This window comes from Heptranchias perlo, chromosome 28 (assembly GCF_035084215.1).
Source record: "Heptranchias perlo isolate sHepPer1 chromosome 28, sHepPer1.hap1, whole genome shotgun sequence".
In the NCBI taxonomy this organism is placed as follows: domain Eukaryota; kingdom Metazoa; phylum Chordata; class Chondrichthyes; order Hexanchiformes; family Hexanchidae; genus Heptranchias; species Heptranchias perlo.
Window position 1 is genome coordinate 20504108 of NC_090352.1, and position 25310 is coordinate 20529417.

At 40.5% G+C, this 25310-nt stretch overlaps 3 protein-coding genes across 7 annotated transcripts in view; 2 read left to right on the forward strand and 1 right to left on the reverse strand.

Annotated features, from left to right (window-relative positions):
- Positions 1 to 4620, reverse strand: part of LOC137344904 (unconventional myosin-XIX) — a 39705-nt gene extending 35085 nt beyond the window's left edge. The window contains exon 1 of one of the 2 annotated variants that reach the window (XM_068008167.1): positions 4126 to 4619. In XM_068008167.1, coding sequence (XP_067864268.1) covers positions 4126 to 4218 — 93 coding nt within the window. In that variant the 5' untranslated portion in view covers positions 4219 to 4619. Of the gene's footprint in view, positions 1 to 4125 lie in introns of both variants that reach the window. The other variant, XM_068008168.1, reaches the window with a different exon arrangement.
- On the forward strand, positions 4384 to 7897 carry pigw (phosphatidylinositol glycan anchor biosynthesis, class W). The gene is made up of 2 exons (XM_068008174.1): positions 4384 to 4707; positions 5687 to 7897. The coding sequence occupies exon 2, from the start codon at positions 5707 to 5709 to the stop codon at positions 7231 to 7233; it is 1527 nt and encodes a 508-aa protein (XP_067864275.1). The 5' UTR covers positions 4384 to 4707; positions 5687 to 5706; the 3' UTR covers positions 7234 to 7897.
- Positions 7898 to 16190: 8293 nt separating this feature from the next.
- ggnbp2 (gametogenetin binding protein 2) overlaps positions 16191 to 25310 on the forward strand; it is a 46646-nt gene continuing 37526 nt past the window's right edge. The window contains exon 1 of one of the 4 annotated variants that reach the window (XM_068008169.1): positions 16191 to 16666. In XM_068008169.1, coding sequence (XP_067864270.1) covers positions 16574 to 16666 — 93 coding nt within the window. In that variant the 5' untranslated portion in view covers positions 16191 to 16573. Of the gene's footprint in view, positions 16667 to 16817; positions 16943 to 25310 lie in introns of those variants that run through there. The other 3 variants (XM_068008172.1, XM_068008170.1, XM_068008173.1) reach the window with 3 other exon arrangements.

Here is a 25310-nt window from a genome sequence, read left to right on the forward strand (position 1 = left end):
AGAGGTGCATTCATACAACATTCAAATTTCTAATATGAAAATCCACTGAAACATCTGGTAAGTTTTATTCCAACAGCCACATTAATTTTTAAGGTAACAGTTACAAACATTTTGGGGGGGGGGGGGGGGGGGGGGGAAGAAAGAAACTACTGGAGTTCAATCTGGGCAAAAATCTTAAGCCCTTGCATACATTACTATATTACCAAATTATTGGATTGGTATTTTCTAATTTAGAGAAATGGATACGTATTCTGAAATATAAACACGCGTATGTGGAACATCAGAAGCTCGGCGGGTGTAGAATATTTAAGCAATATCTACTAGATCTCAGTCAACTGCAGCATTACATAACAATACTGCACTGTACGTTACCACTGGCCAAATCAAATTACACACTTCCAGTGAATCATGGCAAATCACATTAATTTTCTGAGATTCTTTTCTAAAACTAGAATATTTACTAACACAAAATCTTCATTTTCCAAAAAGACTAAGATTAAATTTCAAATGTACCCCTTTCCATCTGGGAGTGCCTGGTTTAGGAGCTAACAGTGGGGTGTCTCTGCCTAGTTCTTTGCATATTTGTCCCTCCACAAGTTACACTCTAGCACTTGTATCTGTGCCCAGGTTATTAGCTTAATTTTCGATTTATTGGGCACATCAATTGTTCGCAAGACTGTCCTCTACTCCTGGAGGCTGATTTAGCGAATGGTTAGAACAATTTTTCCCAAATAATTGTAAGTGAGCAGACAATTTAGATATCATTCCAGCAGGCATCAAAGGTTAGACTGAAGTCAAACAAAGACCTAATTGTATTGGCGTACATGCAGAGGTCTTTTCTAGTGCGGTGTCCCCATCTTTGACTTCACTACATACTTTGCTTTGTGGTCCACCCAACGCTGATATGTATATAACGCCAGATTGCTATAGTTTTGCATGTGTTGAACAGCTGTGTTGTATCCATGAATACTGAGTTTTGTCAAAATTTGTGTAGTTTTAAAAGAATTTTGTTTCATTACGAGTATTATTTTAACAATTGTCTAAATGCATTACCCAAAGTGCAAATACAAAAATTAAAAGTTACTACTATTGGTTACAGCATGGAAGCTGATAGTGTGAAATCCAAGCACTACAGCCAAGGCATTGCTCACAAGCCAGGTCAGTAACTTCACAGAATGCATTGTGGCTGCTGGGAGTCATTACTAGCTTGCTACTTTTGGAACAGAACACGCGCAGTCCACACTGAAACAATTTCTATAAATCCTACTAATGACATCATTACATTTTTCAACAGGGTGGAGTTAAGACTCAAAAATCTGTTAAGGACTTGACTGTTTCATAAAGTCAGATGCAGCAGGATGACTAACAGGCTCAGTAAGGGGCACAAGACAATTCTTATTGTTTCAGTGGAGGAGATCCTAGGAGCTTAAAAGATATTGAATCCCTTGAACTACATCATTGAACCATTAATCCTCGGTGGACGTGGCAACTACCACCTTCAGAAAAAAATATATTTCCCCTCCCCCGCCACCCGTAAACACCTCTACACAACCTTTTCAGTAACCTATTTCCACTGTAAAGTCAAATTTAATTGATCTATATGTTAAAAGAAAAATCACAATTTCCAACATATTCAGAAACTGTTCTTTAGACTATGAAGATATACCCACATTCAGAAGGATTCTACCAGCATTGTAAGAGACTGCATGAGACTACTCAAAATCCAGCAATGCAGGTCCAAACAAATCACCTAATTGTGTGCATATTGTTACCAGTCTATGCAAAGCAGAACCCACCCTAACCACAATAAAAAAATCTTTAAGGTGCAATTCAAAAATTCCAAAATAAATTCAAGGAATCGTCAGCGTGCTCAGGGGATAGTGTGCAACTTTGTCACAACTTTTTCTTTAATGAAATGCACTAAGCTTTATCATTTCTATGATAGAGTCACAGCAACAGGTCACCAGTGAGGTTAAAATTAAGTATCTTCTCCATCTAATTTCTCCTCTTAAAAACAATATACTGTCCAATTTCCTCCTTTCCAGAAAGCAATTAGTCCTGCAGGAGTGTATTTTCATTATTACCAGCCACCCTCCTGTAACTCACTCAATTTGCCATTCTTCAGGCATGAGCCTCAATAGAGAGTATCAGCAAACTAGACGGTTGTGGCAGACATCACAACTGAGCTTAATCCTGTCCTCATTTGACATCCACACACATACAGTTCCCAGCAGCCAAGGGATAGTGAAAGTTGGTTTGGAAAATACTATGAAAATTCAAATGGTACTTTATAAGTACCCTCCCATCAAGAGAATGGATTACGAGCAGGAGTCTAGGATGATTCTAATGTAGGCAAACAAGACAGCCAATTTGAACACAGCAAGTCCTGCAAATGAGATGAGTGACCAGCTCATCTGTTCTTGGTGGCATTGATTGGGGGAGGAATATTGGCCAGCACGCCAGCAGAACTCTTGCTTCTCTTAGAATAGTGCCATGGGCATCTGAAGAGGCAGAGAGTCTCAGTTTAATCTCTCATTGAAAGATGGTACCTTTGACAATGCAACACTCCCTCAGTTGTCAGCCTACATTATGTGCTCAGGTTCTAGAGTAGGGCTTTAAGCCACAACCTTCTGACTCAAAAGGCAAGAGTGCTACCACCTGAGCCAAGCTGACATTTGAAAAAAGAAAAAGAAAAAGCAGAAGAGACTACCCACAGGCAGGAATTACTGCACTGGAAAGGAAAATAAGATCAGGATGGCAGTATGGCTGCTCCATCACTGTCCAAGGATGCATACCAAGAACGTAAATTCAATCCAACAGAGTTCTAATCTATGTACAAGAGAAACAAAAACAGTTGGGAAGAGAGCGCCCAGCCCAAGATAAGGAACTGGCGGCACCCAAGTCAGCGCAGGCACTTGGTGTTCCATATAGAGTGAGAAATTCAATCGTCAAGTTTTTGAATGTGGTTCATTAAATATGAACCAATATCTAAAAGTGACAAGACAGGAGAAGATGTTAATTTTCAGAACATAAACACTGTAGAAGGGCCAAGGATAGTAGAGGTCACCGTAGCAAGTTATCCCAATTAGCCTGCAAGGTTATTTCTCCTGAGGATTGTTTCCAAAAAAAAAATCAATTTTGAAAGTAAGGATCACTGATGCTAAACCTGTGCAGCATAGATCAGGTGTTATGGCCAAGCTAACTGAAACAAAGTGAAGCGAGGCTCCTTCCTCCAGATAGTCTTATTCACTTTGTTCCATTGATCCAGTGTCAGTTCAGACCACGATTCCAGATTCAGGCTGCATTTAGACTATAACTACAACACTACTGTGAAGTTCAATTGGTTATCACCAATGTTATAGTTGGAGTGTAAATGTAGCCTTCAAAATTTGCTCTCCATCTATGGAACAACAGATGTGATACCAATTAATCTTAATCCATCCAGACTGCAGGTGACCCTCAAGTGCATAATTATCATGTGCGCATCCTAAACAGCTTGTTAAAATGTAGTTTGAGGAAACTGAATTTCAATGTACATCAATTGAAATTACTAAAGCACCCCAAGTGAGAATACTGGTGTTTAGAATACAGTATTAGAATTCTAGTAATTGTAATCGATGTTTGGTAGTTCAGCGATTGTCACTTCAGCTGTAAATTCAATTATGTATCTCCTCCCAGGCAGATATTTTTTCCCCAGAGGAGATCAGCACAGTCACCGTTTTAGTATAATTAAAAACAAAAATTGCTTGGAGACCAGAGTCAACAATCTCAGAAGAACATTGTATGAAATTTGTAATGCCCAGATAAGGTTAGCAACATTTATTCTACACCTCTCACTCTCCCTCAATCTTTCTACATTTTAATGTTAAGAAAACTCTTTTTTTCTCAAATTTCAAACTAGAGCGGATTACACAGAATGTAGGGAAAGTGCCCGGCACAATGGGTTACATGAAGGTGACATCGCCCTTGTGATGGTCATTCCTGTCACAGGAAAATTATTCACAGCGCCCCGTCTAACACTTACAGAACAGTAAGCGTCTGACAGAAGGGGTTTATAGGCACTGGCATGCGGCAGCTTTAAGCCTCCGAATCACCCAGCCTTGCTGTTGCAGTGGTCGCTCTTACCTGGCGCCCTGCTGTAGAGGAGCTGAGAGCCGCGGCGCCTCTCCAGCGAGGAACAGCATCCCCCGCCGCTCGGTTAGTGTTATAGGCGGCCATCCCCGGCCTCTGTGTCGGGGTTCTTCGCTACTCCATTCCCCGAGGATCGGCTTGCAGTGATCACAGGCCCGGTCACTGCCTCCCTCACACACACACACACACTTTCAAGCAGCTCTGAAGGACGCGCTCGCCGAGATCTCGCGATATCTGATGGATGATCTCGTTATCCTGCCCTTTGACCCCTGTTCCCAGCGGGCTCTTCCACCAGGCCATGTAGGAGTTTGACTCTCTTTCGATTAACTGAGGCCGCTCAGAGAGCTGCCCCGAGTGGGTCAGCCGTGTGCGGTAATGGCCGGGAGCGGCTGCACTACTGCCGCCGCTGCCTCCTCCATCACGGACTGAGCAGCGACACGAAGCCACTCCATCGCCGCCTGTGTTTGGCCGTAGCGGTGAGCGCCGTCCGTCCGCTTGCGGTAAACGTCATCTCTTCAAGTGCACTTCTGAACGATCGCCAAAAGGTTCTGCGCTAAACGTCATAACCAGATACAAGTGAGCAAAATGATCCTCGTCTTAATGGTTTTAATTCTGCAGGTGTTGCGTTTTAGATGTAAATCTCCTGTGACTCGGTTGGGAAGTGAACTCCCCCGTGTGGCACTGTCCCTAACTCATCACTCACCTGGATGATACCTGGGCCTTTTTTGGTGCATCTGTAGGGGTGACACTGCGTTGCCCTAGGGTCGCAGGGTGGAGACAAAAAATATTAAAGCGGGCACCACAAATACAATATACAAACAATAATTAATTGATAATGTTATTGTGAGCATGCAGGATACAACCTATATCCTGTGGTGCCCACTGGTCGTGGAAGGGAATGATGATATCTGGGACCTTAATTACTTTTGTACCTTTCCTGTATTCTTGCCTATATTCTAGATGGACTGTTGGAGAATAGTTCTGGAGTGATATGTGGGTGTACCATTAGCCAATGTGCAAAACCATTTCTCAGTTATCCCCTGTTTCTAGTTGAGATCCAGCATGCTGTGGGATATTGGTGTTACGACAAACTAAAGTCAGAGTGGTAGCACTTGGGTTTATACCACCAGTTCCTTACAGGGTGACTGCTCAGTATCAGATGTGCCATCACAGAAGACATCATGTGGGTGTCATATGCTTTCCCAGTAGTGGATGAGTTGCCCAAGGCCACTTTTAGACACATCAGTGGTATAGCGAAAGGCTCTGGAGCAGCTTCTTTTGGTCAGGGAAGGAAGACAAAACATAGAAATACCTTTAAAATGGGCATCAGATACAAAAATGCTATAGGATTATTCTTAAAATCACATTTGATCTAGTAAGATCAATTTTTATCTCCCCAGCTGATCTAAGAAACAACTGATTTTAGGTCATTTATATGGTTAGTAAATCAATTATATACTTTTTAGTTTTCCAATAAGCTATTACCAAATTGCAGTTTACAAATATACAGCATATCATCAGGTAAAAATATAAATAATTTTTTTATCTTTTTCAGGAAAAAAAATCAACCCTATAATGGCACAAAAAGAATTCAAAGAAGCATTTGTCAGTAACTTGAGTGGTACTACCCTGGCTGAGAATTCATTGGGTTTAATTCTGTCTGCATTATGTGTCACCTACCGAGGATTGATATTGATGTATTTCGTTGGAGAAAGCACAACATCATCATGGAAAAGGCTCCTGATGATTGATTTTGTTGTGCTGGTGGCATCTCTTGTATTGTCCTGCACTGTCTTGTCAGATGTGCTTCACTGGGTGGTGTTGGTTCTAGCAGCTATTCTTGTGACATCTGTGTTTCAGATATACAATCAAAGAAAACAGTATGCCCATCAACACTTCAAAGAAGTCATAGGATCTTTTTTGGAAACCAGCTTGGACATGAATTACATTCCCTTTGTCACTTTGTTTCGAGTCTTTGTTAACATAAAGACTGGCATCAGCATTCTGGCTGTGGACTTTCCAATATTTCCAAGACGCTATGCTAAAACTGAAACTTATGGGACTGGGATTATGGATTTTGGAGTGGCAGCTTTTGTTTTTGCAAATGCACTTGTTTCTCCTGAAGCAAGACAGAGGAACAAAAATCTATTGCATTCTAAATTTAGTTTTGCAGTTAAACAGATCATAGCAGTTTGGCCCTTAGTTTTCTTAGGGTTAGCTCGTCTAATAAGTGTTAAAGCAGTGGATTACCATGAGCATGTATCTGAATATGGTTTGCATTGGAATTTCTTTTTCACACTGGCAATAGTTAGGACCCTGTCATCTTTTCTTATGATATTATATCCTGTTAGAATATCATGGGTCGTATCAGCTAGCATTGCCATATGTTATCAATGGCTCCTTGAAACTACAAATCTGAAGCAATTTATATTGAATGGAAGTGATGGCAAAGGTACTAGGGTTGGGTTCATTAATGCCAACAGAGAAGGACTCTTTTCAATGATCGGATACATAGCTATTTACATGGCTGGTGTACAGGCTGGTATTTATATAATGAAGAAGAGGACATTGGTAATAGACTGGATAAAAGTGCACGGTTGCCTTGTGATGAGTATTTTGATATTGTGGCTGCTACTGCACGTGTGTGAGGCACTCACAGAGCCAGTATCTCGCAGGATGGCCAATCTCAGTTTTGTTTTATGGACAGTTGGGCAGTGTTTGCTTTTTCTGATTATTCATATGTTGGCTGATCTTGTTTTAGTATTTGTCAAAGTTATCTCGGGGATGTCTAACGTGCCATGTTCATGGAATATTTTACCAAATTCTTCCCAACATAGGATGGAGAGGACCTTGTTAAAAAGTAGACCTTTGGGAAAGGTTGATAAGACCACTATAAATTTCTGTCTTATTGAAGCCATAAGCAGAAACCAATTGCTGTTTTTCCTGCAATCTAATATCTTGACTGGTTTGGTGAATCTTACAATAGATACTGTTCATAGCAACACATTTATTTCCTTATTTGTACTTTTGCTTTATATGTTCTGTAATTGTGTCATTGTGTACCTTTTACATATCAATGACATTACTTTAAAGTTTTGGTGATTTACTGTGTCCATGATTCAATTTCATAAAAGTAAAACTATTCTGACACTGTATAGGTATCAGAGTTCATACACTTGAATAATTGTCTTCTCTGGTACATTTCACCTCGCATAATTTATGGTGTCGTACTCTGCACGTGCAGAGTTTCTCTGCCTGGTATTATTTCTCTTATCCTCTGCAGAAGATAAAGTAAATATCAAATGATATGAAAAGTGTACCATCTAAGAAGTAGCACTATATTCTGGTCAGATGTGGTTTTGTCCTACATGCTAATTTCCCCATATCAGTCATAGGGAAGTACTGGCAAAATCAGACAGCGAGTATGTTCCAGGTCACTCTTGCATACCTTTTTGCAGCTGACTTCAGAGTGGTATTGTTGAAGGGCTGGAAGCATGTCATTTACTTTTTCAATATGGGATGGTGCATAGAACAGTGACTAAGAATTGGTAAGACAGAAAATTGATTTTTTTAAAAATAGTAATAAGGATGAAACCTTGCCCACAACAATAAAAAACACCATCTTGTTTACTCCATAAAGTGAAATGTCTTAACACTGATTCCAGTTTTTGTAATGTAGTCTGTGTAATACATTTTAGTATACTGATATATGTCTTATAAATTAACTGCTAACAACGGGACAAATTAAAATAGTACTCCAAAAATACTCTTATACTTGTGTTTATTTTACTTTCACGTGCAAAAATTCTAGCCTTCGACCATTTTTATCTTTTACTTGTTATTTTGGCAATTGTACGGAAGACTGCTTTTACATTGTGCATTTTTTTGTATGCTGCAGCATTTTTTGCTGCATTATTGCAGTCATTGTGCAGCAAATATTAGTCGTTATGTTTAATATTTCAGATATCCTCTTGTCCCTTGTGAGATGATGCTAGGGTTACTTTATAATAACATTTCATTTTAGTTCTACTGCAGTTGTTGCAGTGGGCATGTGCAAGATCCCAAAGTATTTCAGAACAAATGTTAAAAAGAAACATTATTAAACAATAGGGCATCCATTATCATGAAATATTTTGACTTGTGTGTTCTGCCACTAACTCATACCAAAACAGTACTTGAAACTGTTTAAATGTAAGGCTGTGTCACAGAAATTTAGAAGTGCATTCATTTTTTATTGCTTGCTTTCTTTGCATCTTGCCTGTTAAGCTGCTTTTCTACAGAGCATGCTGAAGTATACAATATAACTTTATTTTTCCTTGACTTTGTATTTTTTTAATGGAGGGATAATGCATCCAAAATGTGTTCGACCAACAAACACACAGGCTTTAATTAAACGGTCCCATTATTTCATATCTATGAAATATTTATCCATATGTTGAGCTTTTTGCTGTCATGTCTAATTGATTATAAGTGCAACTATTATTTAGAAGAGTTGTGAACTTACTATGCGATATGATTCTATTTTAAGAAATTACTTATAATGGATCATGAAGTGACAGGATGTAGATTTGTGTCAGAAATTTATCAAAAAGTAGAGATTAGGAGGTGTTCTTGCCTTCTCCCAAACAGCTGGATGCAGAAGTCATTGGCAGAGGCCATCTTGAATGGGCATGGTGATATTGAGGATCTAGTAGTTTTAATTAATCTGCTCCTAAAATACAAAGACCAATACACTTTTAAAAATAATTTAAGACATTTTAAATAAATCTTTAATTACTCAAACTGAGTTTTTACAGATATAAAAAAACTGAATGCTTGAAATCTTGAGTCATTAAAACATCTCTTTCATCAACCATACAACTTCAGCTTGTGTTCCTGTGTCCTTGTCACATTAATCGTTAGTAATTGCAAAATTAAGTCTTTTAATGAAACTGAGTTTGAAGAATTAAAAGAATAATTTCATCAATCATATAAAAGGTGTATTAACTTTTGTTCATACTGTACATCCTTTGCATTAAATTACTCCTGCATTGATTATTAAATATCCAGCCTGGCCCCTACATTTAATCATTGTCATTCAATGCCTTGTATAGTTCTGTGCTAACAAAAGTTCTTAACTAGACTTCTGCCTGTTCTATAGGAATCCATTGGGTTATGCTGAAAAACTTTACAGTCGATCCCTGGTCTTTACTGAATTGGCTGATCTCAGCAGGTTTAAGGATAAGGCACTAGAATTGACCCAAGGAATCCTGGGCTAGGGAGGAAAATCATCTGCTCCTATTCGCTATCCAGTATTTCCTGAAATGCAGGTAGTGACCTCTACATGGAGGAACACCACTTGCACAGATTGAAACACAATGCTACGCAGGAGAACCTCTGCTGGAAATGTGTGTATGTGGATGTTGGGTAAAGACTAGATCAGAGTCGGTTGTAATGTCCTGTGTAGTCAAATAGATTACAGACACTTGCTATCAAAGATCAAAGGTAATGGGCACTTGGGTGAGATATCAGAGAGTACCTAATACCCATATATTCGTACCTTTGAGAAAAGAGGGAAGAAAAATAATTGGCAAGAAAAAAATCCAGAATACTGCAAAGCCAAGTAATTTATATCATACTTTAAGTATATTACTGACTATTTTCCTCAGAATGAACTTTAAAAAAAGAACTTGCATTTCTGTAGTATCTTTCACAGTCAGGACATCCCAAAGCATTTCACAACCAACAAATTACCTTTGAATTGTAGTCACTGTTGGTAAATAGGAAAAGTCTGCTTGCACAAAGCAAAGTGTCACAAACAGCAATGTGATAATGACCAGATAATCTGTTTTGGTGGTGTTGGCTGAAGGATAAATGTTGGCCAGGACACTCCGAGAACTACTCTGCTCTTCTTCGAATAGTGCCGTGGGATCTTTTACGTCCACATGAAAAGGCAGAGGGGACCTCATCGGAATGATGGTATCTCCAATAATACAGCACTCCCTCACCACTGCACTGAAATATCAACGTAGGTTATGTGCTCGAGTCTTAGCTTGAACCCCTGATCTTTGGACACAGAGTCAAGAGTACTATTACCACTGAACCAATTAACACCATGACTTATAAACAGCTGTAGATCTAGCTTAAAAACAAGTTTTAGGTCCCTCTATCATTAAAGAAAAATTAGCAAAATAATATTTGCATTCAACTATAAAATGATGGAGCTCTTTATCTCATATTTGACTGGTGTTAATAGATAGTGCTTTTGAAAATGCACTGAGAAAACCTCAATATCTTCAATTCAAGAGTCTAAATGCAGCAGTTATTGGTAACTGCTGTGACTTTGTTATCTATATTTTCTGATTGATTAGGTTTGATTTTGAGGCATTAAGTGGGTGTAACCAATTGGAAAAATGGATGCAAAACTACCCCATACAATTTCCCGATTGCCCCAGAAGTACTCACCAATTTGTGGGTGGAAGCATATAAATGAGATCATAATGTTGTCCAGTGTATTTTCCTACATTTCTGTCGATATAGCGCTGTTTCCATTATCCATCTATATAATATGGGTGTCTAGGTTGCTAGGGACTGTGCTTTATGTAGAAATACATTTACAGAGCCATATCTAAGGAATGGTAGGAACAATCTGATTACAAGTATTTTGTCTTTGTTTTTCTCTCTTTTGATACCTCTTAGATAGTCACCAGTCTTTGTGTCATTTATTGGGGCATTGCTACTTTTGCCCCAGCCTCATTAATAAATGCATAATGAGTTTCCCCATGGGAATCTCCTTGTACATATGTTTTCTGGAGTAAGTGGAGGAAGACCATGGAGAGTTGCAATGCTCTGTCCTGAACAAAGTCCACCTTCCTGCAGCAGAATCTTTATCATTTGGTCTGGAAAAAATGGGTGTTCTCTGTGCTGAAGAACTCCTTTCAGACAATGCAAACTACCAGAAAAGCTTGTAGCCTTGAAAAGTCAGAAACCACAATGGCTGCTCCTTGTAGCTGCTGCTGGTCTTTAAATCCTGCAGTAGCACTTGATGCTCCTCTTTATATCAGATATGCTTCCAATGACAGGTGGTTTTCACACCTGGGGCTCACCTCATTATGCAAATAAAGCTGACCTCAGAAATACCCAGCACATTAGTGGTGGATGGTGCTCTTCTTGCACTGCCCCCTTCTGATCAGGCATAATATGTTTATGTCTCACCTATAACATTGTCCCTTTTGTTTCTCTTATGTTTTATTTTAAGTATTCAAACACTTATTATTTTTTTTTGCCAATATTCTCCCCTCTTCCTCTCCTGAAGATGTTCACTCCTTCTACAGTATGGTTCCACATGCCCTGGTCCACTGCAGTACTCTTCTAAATGGCCATGCTTCATGTGGAAGCCTGGACAATGAGTTGGCAGACTATTAAACCAAAGGGGCCCAGCCATCCTCACTCCACATCTAGTAGGAGTCATCGGACAGTGATTGCTTGATTTTTTTTTTTCCAGCCACTATCCCTGAGGCACTGCATCTACTTTTAGTGCCTCAACCTGCTGTTCATTGCTATCTAATGACCCTGCTGGAAGTCTACATATGTGGACATCAGGTGAAGAAAAAATTAGGCTCAGCTGTGATGACATCCCAGGATATAATAGACTACTGACAGTCAGTGTCTAGGCTCATTAATGAATAATGGACACTTGGATAAGGTACCAGAGGGTGACTGGCTCCCATGGAACCATATTCAAGGAAGGAATCAATGACTTCAGGAGGGATGGGAGAAAATTGGCGAAGGTTGGTGGGAATTCTTTTTTAAAGTAGCAGAGGTATAGTAAGCAGAATAACATACTGGTGACAAAGACCTCACAATTCACTCACTTCTGCAGCTCTTGCCAATTATAATTCTCTTAACATTTATGAAATAAACTCAGTATCACTGGTGAAATATCTCAGTATATACAAAAAGGACAGTATAAGCTTCTAGGTCATGCAGTTTCTGCTCTGAAAAAAATCATCTAGACTATCTTTATAAATTCTAACTGGATTACATTGTCATGCAATACCATGACATCAGTAACCAAGGCAACACTACTTCAGATCCACAAGCACTATCCACAGCTGAAAACTACAATTCTAAGCTTGTGCTACTCCTGAACATTCTTTCTACAAGGAGAAACACAAAGCAACAAATACCCATGAGTAAATAACACATACTTATCACCATTCAAAATAATATTCAACCAACATTCGGAATCCTCAACAAAGCACATGGAATTTCCACAAAACAAGTACCATAAAACCATATAAATCTCACAACATTCTCATTAACTCTAGTACAAATGCTTCTGTGATGGCTCAGCTATTTTATCCAGAGAATAGCTGAGTCATATAGACCACAAAGGTTTCAGGTGTGATCTACAACCTGTACTGAGTTTGCTTGTTTTAGGCAGAGCTGCAATGGGGGAACGAAAATTGGTCCAAGTGCCTTGGGTTTAGGGAAGGGAAAATTGGCGAGGGTTCCTCCTCTATCCACCAACCCCTGCTGGAAGTGCTAATGCCAGCTATTAGGTGGCAACAGGAGTGGGTTTAGCGGTGGTGTCCGCCACAACAGAATAGTTTGCTGACTCTCACTGTCACACATGAATGAGGTATCAAATGGCAGCTGACACCAGGACAATTTTGAGTCAGAGGAGGGAGAAAATTTTGGGGATGGGGTGAAGAAATCCATCATTGTGAGTTATGTAACAGATATAAACACATACATCAAAACCTATTCCTGAAGAATGAAAGTGCACCACGATGTTATAAAGGCCAGCCATAACATAACAAAATTACAATATAATCTCATACACATAAAGCAGCTATCATCTTGTGGTTACAACAAAGGAAATGTCTGAAAAATTTGAAACAAATCTCACATCATAATCAACCTTCTTAGTGGCTCTGAAATGCTCTGAAGAGTCTTCAAATTCTGTTTCAAAGGCACTCTGTTTACATCTAAAAACTTTCCTTCCCAATTCGCTTAAAAGGCCTTCCCAATTTGCTTAAAAGGACCATGCTTAGTGAATGAGCAGCTAGCAGGCTCTAAGCTCCAGTTTATCTACCATTGGCCACAACGTCCACCATCAAGTTTGTCCTATTAGTAGTCGCACGAACTCAATCCCAAGCTTTGTGGCAATATTCTTCTCGTGAGACTGAACATTTTTGCACAATCACTCATAGCACAGAAGCCCAGCTATTCACAACTACACGCCTATTGTTGTGTTGGTCTCAACCTCAGTTATATGTCATATATTTGTTGAACCTTGGAGAAGAATCCTGTTGGTATTAAACTTTGTTTGAATTGAAAAAGAGCTAACCAGATTGCTCAGAGTTCAAGATTTGAGTTGAGATGGAGGTTGTCATGTGACTATTTGTCTTGATCATTGATGGGGATATTTTCTCATTGGTCCACTTTTACAAGATAGCTGCCTGAGATGGAAGGACTCTGAAGCACTACTTGTAATTACAGGATATAGATATAACATGTTGATGGCAGTAAAGAAAGAATGAAGTTAAATTTGTGTAGCACCTTTCACAACTTAGGACATCCCAAACTGTTTTACAGCCAAGGAATTACTTTTGAACTGTAGATGCTGTTGTTTTTGTAGGCAAACGCAGCAGCCAATTTGCACACAACAAACTCCCAAAAACAGAAATTAGATAATTGACCAGATAATCTGTTTTTGTTAGTGTTGGTTGAGGGATAAACGTTGGCCAAGTTACCAAGAGAGCTCTTCCTTGAATAGTGCCATGGGATCTTTTATGTCCACCTGAAAGGATGGACAAGGCCTCAGTTTAATATCTCATCTGAAAGATGGCACCTCCAACAGTGCTATACTCTCTGTGTTGCACTTAAGTGTCAGCTAGGTTATATGCTCAAGTCTCTGGAGTAGGGTTTTGACCCACAACCTTCTGACTTAGAAGCAAGAGTACTACCACCAAGCTATATCTGACACTGCCTAACACTAAATACCTATGGAAACTATAATACAGAACTGAAGTACAAATTTTAATACAAAATATCATATAAATGATAAACAATAAGGAACCAAAGGTACTGCACTGAAATAAGGGGCTGGCATAGAGGCAGGAGCCAGCAAATCCAAATAAAGGCTGTTCTAACATAAATGTGCTTTCCATAGCAGTTGTTTGTTGAGGGCAGACAACAGCTGAAACTATAATTTTACAAAGAGTTTTCCTAAGTCCTGCCATTTGGCTTTGGCAAAAAGTGGTAACTCCACTTCCAGATGAAATGCAGAAATTGGTCATTTTTATTTTAAAAGTAATCCAGGAGGTTTGAAAACACATACACATTAACGCTGTCATTGAAAATGTCAAATTACTGAAATTTACATTCCTGCGAAATGAAGGTTCAGGAGGCAAACAGCAAAGAGCAACTGACATACACTGACACTCCTGCGCTATGCTCTCTCTTGAGCCCATGGTGCTGAACTACAAATCTGTACAACTTCCTGGATTTAATTGATCACAAGTTAGAACAGTGTTGACATGCAGCTACCAAAACAGTAATAAGATACATTCTAGACAATGCTGATCTTCAATGGTACTTCTCAAATATCATTATAAACCATCTTAAAATTACATTGCAACTACCCTAAATAAATTGAGTCACAAAGAAAATAAACATGATCTGAACATAGAAAGAAACAAATAACGCTACCCTTTTAATACAATTTGTTTTCTACTTAGCTCCATAGCTACGGAAAGCAAGAAAGTTGGCTACATTCGGAGTAAGGTCTACACAGATACAGCTGACTGTCCTTAACTTCTCTGACTGACATTCCTTCTATTTTCCCTCCTGCCCCAAAAAGTGGTGGCTTACAAGCTTCCTCCAGGTTCTTCCTGCCGGAACAGCTTCTTTGACGATTTTGCCCACCAAAAATGTTCTCGTTCGAAATTGGATTTCGGTCTTTCCTTCGAAGAGATCTCTGTTTCCATAACCTTACTCCTACACATCCATTTTAACCATCTCTGACCCGAATCCAATGCAGTCTGTTGCAACAGCTATAGCCTCTATCATCCTGCCGCTGCCATCTATTTTATTATTCCTAAGTATCGGGGAGCTGGGCCTGGCCTACAAATCTGCTCCCGTGCATAATTTCACCAGTCAAACTCCGAGAAAAGGCAGAGAACCCGACTTCATTTAAAAAGTGGGAGTTGCTCCCTCTACCGAAAAGGGAAATTTGGCATTCCTGTGCATGTACATAGTAAGCAATGTCAGCCGTAGCTCAGTTTGTAGCATTCTTGCCTTAGTCAGAAGATTGTGGGTTCAAGTCCTACTCCAGGGTACTGAGGAAGTGCTACACTGTCGGAGGTGCTGTCTTTCAGATGAGATGTTAATCTGAGGCCCTGTCTGCCCTCTCAGGTGGACGTAAAAGATCCCACAGCGCTATTTTGAAGAAGAGCAGGGAGTTCTCCCTGGTGTCGTGTCCAATATTTATCCTTCAACAAACACCCAAAAGCAGATTATCTGGTCATTATCACATTACTGTTTGTGGGACCTTGCTGTGCGCAAAACAGCTGGCACCTTCCCGATATTACAACAGTGACTACACTTCAAAAGTCCTTCAAAGGGCTTTGGGACATCCTGAGGTCGTGAAAGGCGCTATATAAATGCAAGTCCTTTCTGTTTTAAGCACGTTGGTTTATAATGCGGGGTAATGGGACCTGTGGCCTCCTTCAGGACCGATTCTTTTTCAACCACCGCCGTGAACACCTTCGCGCAGTTTGAATTAGCCCCTGAATCCCGCGCGTGCCCTCCCTTCCCCTTCCCCTGTCACGCGCAGACTGCTCCGAACTACTTTCAACAACCTCCGAGGGGAGGCGAAAGGTCGCTTTTTTTTTTAATCTGTCGCCACGTACCTCAGACCGTAGTAGGGTAGGGGAAGCTGTGCCTGCTTCAAAGTATAACATTAATTATTATTTTTTTTTAATCAAAAGAAGAGAAAAAAAAAATCAGCCCGACCAAAAATGTAGAATGTCAGAATGAAATCAGTCGAGACGGCGGAGCGAAGATTGATTGAAGTGGAGGAAGGTGCTGCTGAGCGTATTGGGAGGGACTCTTTGTCGGGGCGGATGGCGGCGGCGCTGTGGCTGTGACGCGCTCCATTTTTATTCGAATATTTTGGTGGAGAGGGGAGTTTGCGAGAGCGAGGCTGCGCCCGTCTCCGTGTCCGGCCACAGGCTCAAGCCCAGCGGTTTCCGTCTCACTCGGCTCCCCGGCAGCGGCTCGGACCGTCTGTTGTTTTAATTAATCTGAATAGTGTAGAAGAGTGCGGGAGGATTTCATCATTAATTAGGGCCTGCGGCGCGTTTGTTTGTGTCAGTCAGTGGCGGTTGGTGCTGTCAGGCTCCGCTCTCTCGGCCCTCCCTCCCTCACTCGGTGTTGCGGTGCCGCTGTTGACATGGCGCGCCTGGTGGCTGTCTGCAGAGACGGGGAGGAAGAGTTCCCCTTCGAGAAGAGGCAGATCCCGCTCTACATCGATGACACCCTGACGGTGAGTGAATCAAACGGGCCCTGCCCATTCCCCCCCCAACCCCCCCTTCCTTTCTTCACCACCCCCCCCCCCACTCCCGCTGAAATGGCGAGAGCGAGTGCAGGAAACTCCAGACTGGGCAAGGACGGGCCTCCATTACTACCAGCGACTAGATGAGGTCGCTCCAGGGCCGCGGGCTCTTTGCAGTAGGCCCCGGCGTCTGAGTTTGGTCGCAGTTCGCTCTCTTTCCTCCTTGAACGTGTCCCGGACACGGTGTGAAATCTCTGCAGAGAGGCAGTAAGCACTTCGTTCACTAGGCCCGCCTTGAGTGAAAGTGTCCGTAGCAGTAAAGCTTGCGTTTACCTCCTCTTAGGCCTCAGGCTCTAAGTTGCAAAGTTCTGAAGTCTGATAATTTATCTTGCATAACAGGCTATTTTATTTTTTTCCAATTGCACAAATTTGTCGTCATCCGTTCATTCATCAATCTATTATAAATTCGTTTAGTTCAATTTTGTATATAAAATAGATTACTAGGATTTATTATACGTTTTACATTGCAGAGTTTAACTCTTACCACCTAATGTTTTCAGATTACATTTTTGTCTGCTACTGTATAATAACGTTTATTGCGTGGGACAGAATTGGCTTGTCTAAATTAACAAAGTGGTACTTGCTTACATCTTTAGGAAGCCATTACATTGCAATAAACCAGAAATGACTAGTTGGTGCAATTTCCCACATGTATAATTTGTGTTGGCTCTAGAAATATTGTAGAATTGCATATATTATGATTTAGTTATTACATTTTCATGCTGTAGTAAAACTACTACACAAATGAATTGACTGGTTCAATTTACAACCACTTCAGGTACTCATTTTAGCTAATCCTGTACCATTTATACACACAATATGTCAGATTCAATATGAAATGTGCTGTATCTATTGATTACTAAAGGGTAACCCTCTTCTCCCAAGATGCTGGCTTTTTCTAACATTCCAAGAGCACTGCACCCAAGCTCTTCATTCTTGCTTCTAGATAGTGATGGCAGGCTATTTCATTATACGGGGTATTATAGTCGAGATCAACCATGATCATGTACACTCATTCAGTTTCCTGCTCGGAGCCGCTGGATAATGATGGGGTGGGATCCTTGTCTTTCTCTTACTTTGCATAACCCCCCACACCCCAAAAAAAAAGCTGGGATACTGAGGTCAGTTGTAATCCCCCAGTGCTAGCTCAACTGAAGTGAGCTAGCTCAGCCGTGACTATCAATTAGATCTTGTTTGTATGACCTGGTGCTGTGCTGGGCAATGTCTTAATGTGCTAGGTCATGGGAGCTACAAACAAGTTTCTGAAGAAACAACTGAGGTTTTTCAGTGGAACTCTGTTATACATTTAAATTGCAGTGTTTGTGCCTTAAAGACAATTCTGAGATTGCTCTATTTATTCTGCTGGTGTGCTCAATACTTTTGTGCCATTTATTCCTTGAGTTCCTTTAGTTTGCTTTGAAGTTGGTTTTGTGCTATGCAATTTTACACTTCTATAAACCCATCATACCAATGGAAATGTATAGATTTACATGTTTAAAATTTAAAGCATAACCGTATCATGATTACACATACAGAATGATTCAAAAGTGCGAAGCCAGTGTGATATGACTATGGTACTGATCCAGCTTTATCGGAAGAAATTCTCAAAGTTGGGTTAACTTTGCGGCTACATGAGGCCATTAAAATGGGGCTCGATGCATTTTTCTGACGTTTTTCTTCTCTTGAAGATATTGACTACTGTGGTACAGTTCCACTTTATTATGTCTTCACCTGAGGTGGGGATGTAAAACATCAGGATGTTACTTCATTACAGACACCACATCCTCTCCACCACAGAGGCCACTTAACATCCATCCACAGAACATTGCCAGATTCCATCCTTATCACTGCCCCTTTTCTGCTGAAATCCTTATAAATGCATTTGGTTCCAGATTCAACTATTGGAGCTCTCCTTGCCTGTCTCTTACTATACCCTCTGTGGTCTGACCTGCACTAAGTCCCAATCAGCCATCACCCCTCTCCTAACACCTACATTGGCTCTGCCTCCTCCGCGCCCCCCCCCCCCCCCCCCCCCCCCATGAAATTTTAAATCCTTGACTTTAAATCCTTCCGTGGCCTCATCCCATCCTATCTGTACTATCTCCTCCAGCCTGATATTCGCCCTTCTCTTTCTCCTCCTCCCTCTCCCCCTTTGGAGCACTCCATTTCCCCACCTCACTTTATCCTGCTAGTGGTGGAAGAATCTTCAGCTGACTGGGTCTGATTCTGTTAAATTATCATAAACCTTTCCACTGCTCCTTTTAGAAACCGTCTCAAAAACCCATTTCTTCATCCAAGCCTTAGGTCACACCCTGTAATCTCTCTCCCTGCCTGACTTGGCCTTGCACCTATCTGTGAAGCATCTTGGGATGTTCTTTATGCTGAAGGCTGTATATAAATGTAAGTTGTTTAACTTGATCTGGTGTTGTCTAACCTGAATTTTCAATGAAGTATAATAGTCCGACATGGGAAACCAAACCTTTTCCAAATAAACTTTGCCTTCCTACATTGAGGCCAGTTGTGCCCCCTTTTGCTGCTCTGATTAGAATCTTATGACTCTGGAGAAGTCTTCTGCTGTCTGGGGAATGGCACTTTAAATTTAATTATCAAAGCTGTTTGAAACTTTGCACCATTTTTGTTAGCTTAGTGGTAGCACTTGTCTGAGTCAGGTTGCGAATTAAAGCTTCACTCTAGGACTTGAGCACGTAATCTAGGCAGACACTTAATAAGAATAGCAACTTGCATTTATAAAGATCCTTTAACTTAGGAAAACATCCCATGGTACTAAACAGTAACATCACACAAAAATTGACACCAAGGCAAAGGAGGAGATATTAGGAGGGGTGACTGAAAGCTTGGTCAAAGAGGTAGGATTTAAGGATAGCCTTGAAGGAGAGGTGCAGAGGTTTAAGGAGGGAATTCCAGAGCTTAGAGCTTAGATAGCTGAAGGCACTGCCACCAATGATGGGGTGAAGGGAGTGCAGGATTGCAAGAGGCCAGAGTTTTTGAAGGGTTGTATGGCTGGAGGAGGTTAGAGATTTGGAGGGATTTAAACATGAGGATGAAAATCTTAAATTTGAGGCATTGGTGAACCAGACACCAATATAGGCCAGTGAGCACAGGAATGATGGGCTAGTGGGATATGGTGCAGGTTAGGATGCAGGCAGCAGAGTTTTGAATGAGCTCAAGTTTATGGTGGACGGGAGGCCAGCCAGGAGAGCATTGGAATAGTCGAGTCTGGAGGTAACAAAAGCACGGATGAGCATTGCAGCAGATGGGCTGAGGCCGGGCGGAGACGAGCAATGTTACAGAAGAGGAAGTAGGTGGTCTTTAAACTGGAGAGGATAGTGTAATACTGGGAGAATGCTGAATTGTCTTTTGGATAAGATGTTAAACTAATGCTCTGACTACCTGTTCAAGTGGATTTAAAAGAGCCTATGGCACTATTTGGAAAAGAGCAGGGAAGTTTTTCCAGTGTCCTGCCAACATTTAAAGCTCAACCATTACCACCAAAACAAATTAACTGCTTCATTATCTTCTCTGTTGCTTGTGGAACCATGCTGTGCACAGGATGGCTACTGCATTTTCCTACAAAACAGTGACTATAATTCATTGGCTATGAAGTTGCTTGAGACCTTTAGAGGACTGAAAGGACAAAATTAATGTTTGTTTATTATGTGCTATGCATGATCGCAGAGCATGGAAGTTAGGCAGATTAAATGGGAACTCCAGGTGCAAACCACTTCATAGTTCTGTGAATACTCACTGGTCTTATCCAGGCTCTGATGTTTTGTCCCAATTTTTAAGATTTAAATTGTAGTGGACAACTGGTGTTGATAACAAGTTGATGTATTAACTTTGTGGTTGGTAATATTTTTAACTATGGAAGTTAAGCTTGAGCTTGATTTCAATGAATGCTGTTATTAAATTGCATTACCCTCCCCAAAGTGTATTATTTTTAAGTTGTAATATCTAATGGCTTTTATTCAGTTGCATCTGTTTTGATTACTGCAGCTGCCAATGTGCTTTGTGTTGGTTGATCTCATTGGATTAATTATTGTGATGTCATTATTGTATGTATGAGGGAGAAAAACATTCTGTGGCTAGTACATTTGTAAAAATAATAAAGACTGATTTAATGATCATTCCACCTTGTGTGCTGAGGTGCTATGCATTATAGCGTTTAATTGACATTGCCCATATCTTTGTAATTTTCTCTCCTCTAGTGCATGGGTGTTAACAGCTTTCCGGCAGCCGATGCCCTGCCCCAACACTTGCATTATTGAACGGAGTCATTTGCATCATTCAGTACTGGGCACTCATGCTGCCCCTTCTCCACCCTCTTTCCCCCCCCCCCCCCCCCCCCCCAACCAAAAAAAAGTACAGGGGCAATGAGGTCATTTATGCTCCAACTGCTGTACTGCTTGGATCCGCTGAATTGAACCCGAGAATTTTTCGTCGGTACGGTTTACTGCTATACTGGGTGATATTTACGGTCTGCCATATGGGGAAACTCTGACATTGGCCCATTGGTATCTAATGCCTTTTGGAGTGTCACTGGTTTGCAGTAACTGAATAAGTTAACTTAAATTTTCATTATTTGGGATTCTGGGAGTTGTACCAGCGTTGGGAGCTCCATTCCATTACTTTGTCATTTTTTAAAGTGAAAACCAGTGGCCTTGTTCTTTGCAGTTTCCTTGCTAATTTTGCATTGTGGAATTTTTTTCTTTTTAATTGAATTGATTTATTTAAAAGAAATATCCGCAATCACAAAATTATGTTTGAAGCTAAAGATGCATTTGTAAATGTGTATAGTGTTGGTAATATTTGGCATGCGTGCATTATAGTTCTTTGTAACATTGATTTTTTTTTTGAAGAGGTGACTAAAGTAGTGGACAGGGGAATGTCAATGGATGTTATTTATATGGACTTCCAGAAGGCATTTGATAAAGTCCCACATAAGAGACTGTTAGCTAAGATAGAAGCCCATGGAATCGAGGGAAAAGTATGGACTTGGTTAGGAAGTTGGCTGAGCGAAAAGTGACAGAGAGTAGGGATAATGGGAAGATACTCACATTGGCAGGATGTGACTAGTGGAGTCCCGCAGGGATCTGTCTTGGGGCCTCAATTATTCACAATATTTATTAACGACTTAGATGAAGGCATAGAGTGTCTCATATCTAAGTTTGCCGATGACACAAAGATTGGTGGCATTGTAAGCAGTGTAGATGAAAACATAAAATTACAAAGCGATATTGATAGATTGGGTGAATGGGCAAGACTGTGGCAGATGGAATTCAATGTGGACAAATGTGAGGTCATCCACTTTGGATCAAAAAAGGATAGAACAGGGTACTTTCTAAATGGTAAAAAGTTAAATACAGTGGATGTCCAAAGGGACTTAGGGGTTCAGGTTCATAGATCATTGAAGTGTCATGAACAGGTGCAGAAAATAATCACTTAGGCTAATGGAATGCTGGCCTTTATATCTAGAGGACTAGAGTACAAGGGGGCAGAAGTTATGCTGCAGCTATATAAAACCTTGGTTAGACCGCACTTGGAGTACTGTCAGCAGTTCTGGGCACCGCACCTTCGGAAGGACATATGGCCTTGGAGGGAGTGCAGCGTAGGTTTACTAGAATGATACCCGGACTTCAAGGGTTAAGTTACAAGGAGAGATTACACAAATTGGGGTTGTATTCTCTAGAGTTTGGAAGGTTATGGGGTGATCTGATCAAAGTTTATAAGATATTAAGGGGAACAGATAGGGTGGATAGAGAGAAACTATTTCCGCTGGTTGGGGATTTTAGGAGTGGGGGGCACAGTCTAAAAATTAGAGCCAGACCTTTCAGGAGCGAGATTAGAAAACATTTCTACACACAGAGTGGTAGAAGTTTGGAACTCTCTTCCGCAAACGGCAATTGATACTAGCTCAATTGCTAAATTTAAATCTGAGATAGATAGCTTTTTGGCAACCAAAGGTATTAAGGGATATGGGCCAAAGGCAGGTATATGGAGTTAGATCACAGATCAGCCATGATCTTATCAAATGGCGGAGCAGGCACGAGGGGCTGAATGGCCTACTCCTGTTCCTATGTTCCTATGATTTCTTACCTGGTGATATCACAGGTGGCACTATGAAAATTGGATATCCATAGCCAATTTTGTAAAAATTATACCTACAAAATATTAATATAGGAAGTCATCTAGTGAGCGGTAAAGACCTTGAGATGTGGCAGCTGCCATACCTATTGGTGTCATGTGATGTCTGGACTGCAAGAGGTGGTGTAGTGAATTACGTTTATTGTTAAAAAAACAGTATTGTGTACAGACAGGCTACTTGTATTCTACTAATGCTGCCTAGTTTGTCAGTGATGACAACTTTTCCATTGTATTTTGCAGTCAAACTAAATGTAACTATTGATCATGGAAATTATATGCAAATTGCTGTATGGACCAGTGGTGTAAAATACAAATGGATTTATTTGTATTTATGATGGGTTTGTCTCTGCCTTCGGATGAGTAGACCATCCTCTAGTTTGTTTTTTCTGAAACCTCGAATAAAATGTTTCTGTTGCTTTAGTTTATCTTCATACAATGTGTTTCTGCACTTACCAATGGAGCTGCAGAAACCCCACACCTTGACTTGCCAAAAAACATAGCTTATCTTCAGAAAATAATGGAAATCAAACTCCATAGTAGCTGTGCTTAAATGAAATGTCTGATGCAGTGCTGAGCCATACTTGAATACTGCAGATTTGTTCCCTGGACTGTACTGTTATTGACTTTCGTGACCCTAGGGTAGGAAAAGGAAAATTGGCCATAATTCCTGGAGTTGACCCATTTTCCAGTGACCCCTGCTTTTGGGGGTGGGGAGGGCAGGGTTGTCAGACAGTGGGTAAGGAAAGGATATGAAACATACAAATAAGTTGCAGAAAAAGACCAACTGGTCCATCGAGTCTGTCCCATTTAGCTAAGTTGTAATTAAGCACCATCACCCTCAACGCTTCCCACACATCAGTAGCCATGTAATCTCTTGAGAAAGGCAGAAAATCTAGATGATAAAACCCTAAGTTAATTCGGGGGGGAAATTCTAGGAAATGCCTCTCCGACCCGTGAGGGTGATCAATGCCTGTCGTGCTTTACAGTTCTGTTTGCAATCAGCTCTTCTGTATGCAGAAAATTAAAAAAATATGAAATTGACCTGAGGTCTACGTGACTTCATGGTGAATGTGATGGAAGCAGAATCCTGTCATGTTTAAACTTTTTCATAGGAAATATTATTAATTTTACTTAATTGACAATATAATGGCCTGCTAACTGTCTTTTGAAGAGTTCTTTAGTCTTGGGTTGGGGAAGCGAAATGATGCACAAAAACTCTAATTTTGTTTGGAGGCCAGTCAGCAGTGTCAATTCCCTGTGCTTACAAGTTAATTGTATCTGCACTTCTCAAGTTTTGGAGATGCTAATGCATGCAAGCTTGCAGTCTCCTATATATCTATCTGTTTGCAGAGACAAAGCTGCTTGATATGTAAGTCAGGTGTCAAAAGCACTAGAAGACTGGAAGTTTGAGATGCGAGAATGGTAACACCGATTTAATAACACAATTCCTAGAGGGGGAAGAAACTGTCTTGATCTGGAATGTCAAAAGCCTGCTTGGAGCAGTATTTAGGTGCTGCTGGCTTGGAGGTGAGGCAAGTCTCCACTGAGCAAAGAATTATCCATACCACATTGATCAAAGTCTGTTAAAATTCTGAAAACTTTTAAATGCTGGGTACTATTTTTAAGGCAGCTTAATCATTGTACTGCTGATTATCTAAATTTCTTTTGCTTCTGTACATTTAATCCTGTAAGATATGGTTGAACAGCTTGGTATTTTCTGGCTTTTTTGCAGTTGATAAAAGTACATGGTGGGCAGCTGCACAACCTCTAATGCAAGATATTACAGTAAAAGTGTAATTGTTAATCCTATGTTCCTTCCATTCACGGTATACATAAGGGTGTAAGATTAAGATCACAGGAAATGTGGGTCTGCCTATATCAATAGGACTATGCAGTGAATGCAAAATAAAATTAGGGAAAAGCCTGTGAATCGTAAGCAATGACTGGTTCAAATATTTCATGGGATATATCTGCTGAGATTTTGTCATTTAAACTAATCTTTTTTCTTACTATGCAGCAGTTTGTTTTCAAATTAAAGTAGCATGGTGCAAGATTCCCTGGGTAAAGTAGTTTCTGTTGAATTTCTTATTGGATTTATTAGTGACTATCTTATACTTAAGACCCCTAGTTTTGGACTCCTCCACAAGTGGAAACATCTTCTCGACGTCTACCCTATCGAACCCCTTCATAATTGTCAAGGCCTCTATCAGGTCACTTTTTAGTGTCTTTTCTAGAGGAAAGAGCTCCTGCCTGTTCAGTCTTAAGCCATCTGGAGATTGCATTGCTGCAATGCAAATACAAACATCAGGCTCCACGTGTCAGAAATTTCAGGATGCAAACTGGGATCTTTGCAGCATAACCTTTATGGTGAACACAAGAAAAATCCCAAAAGTGGTTGTTTAAAGGAGCTGAG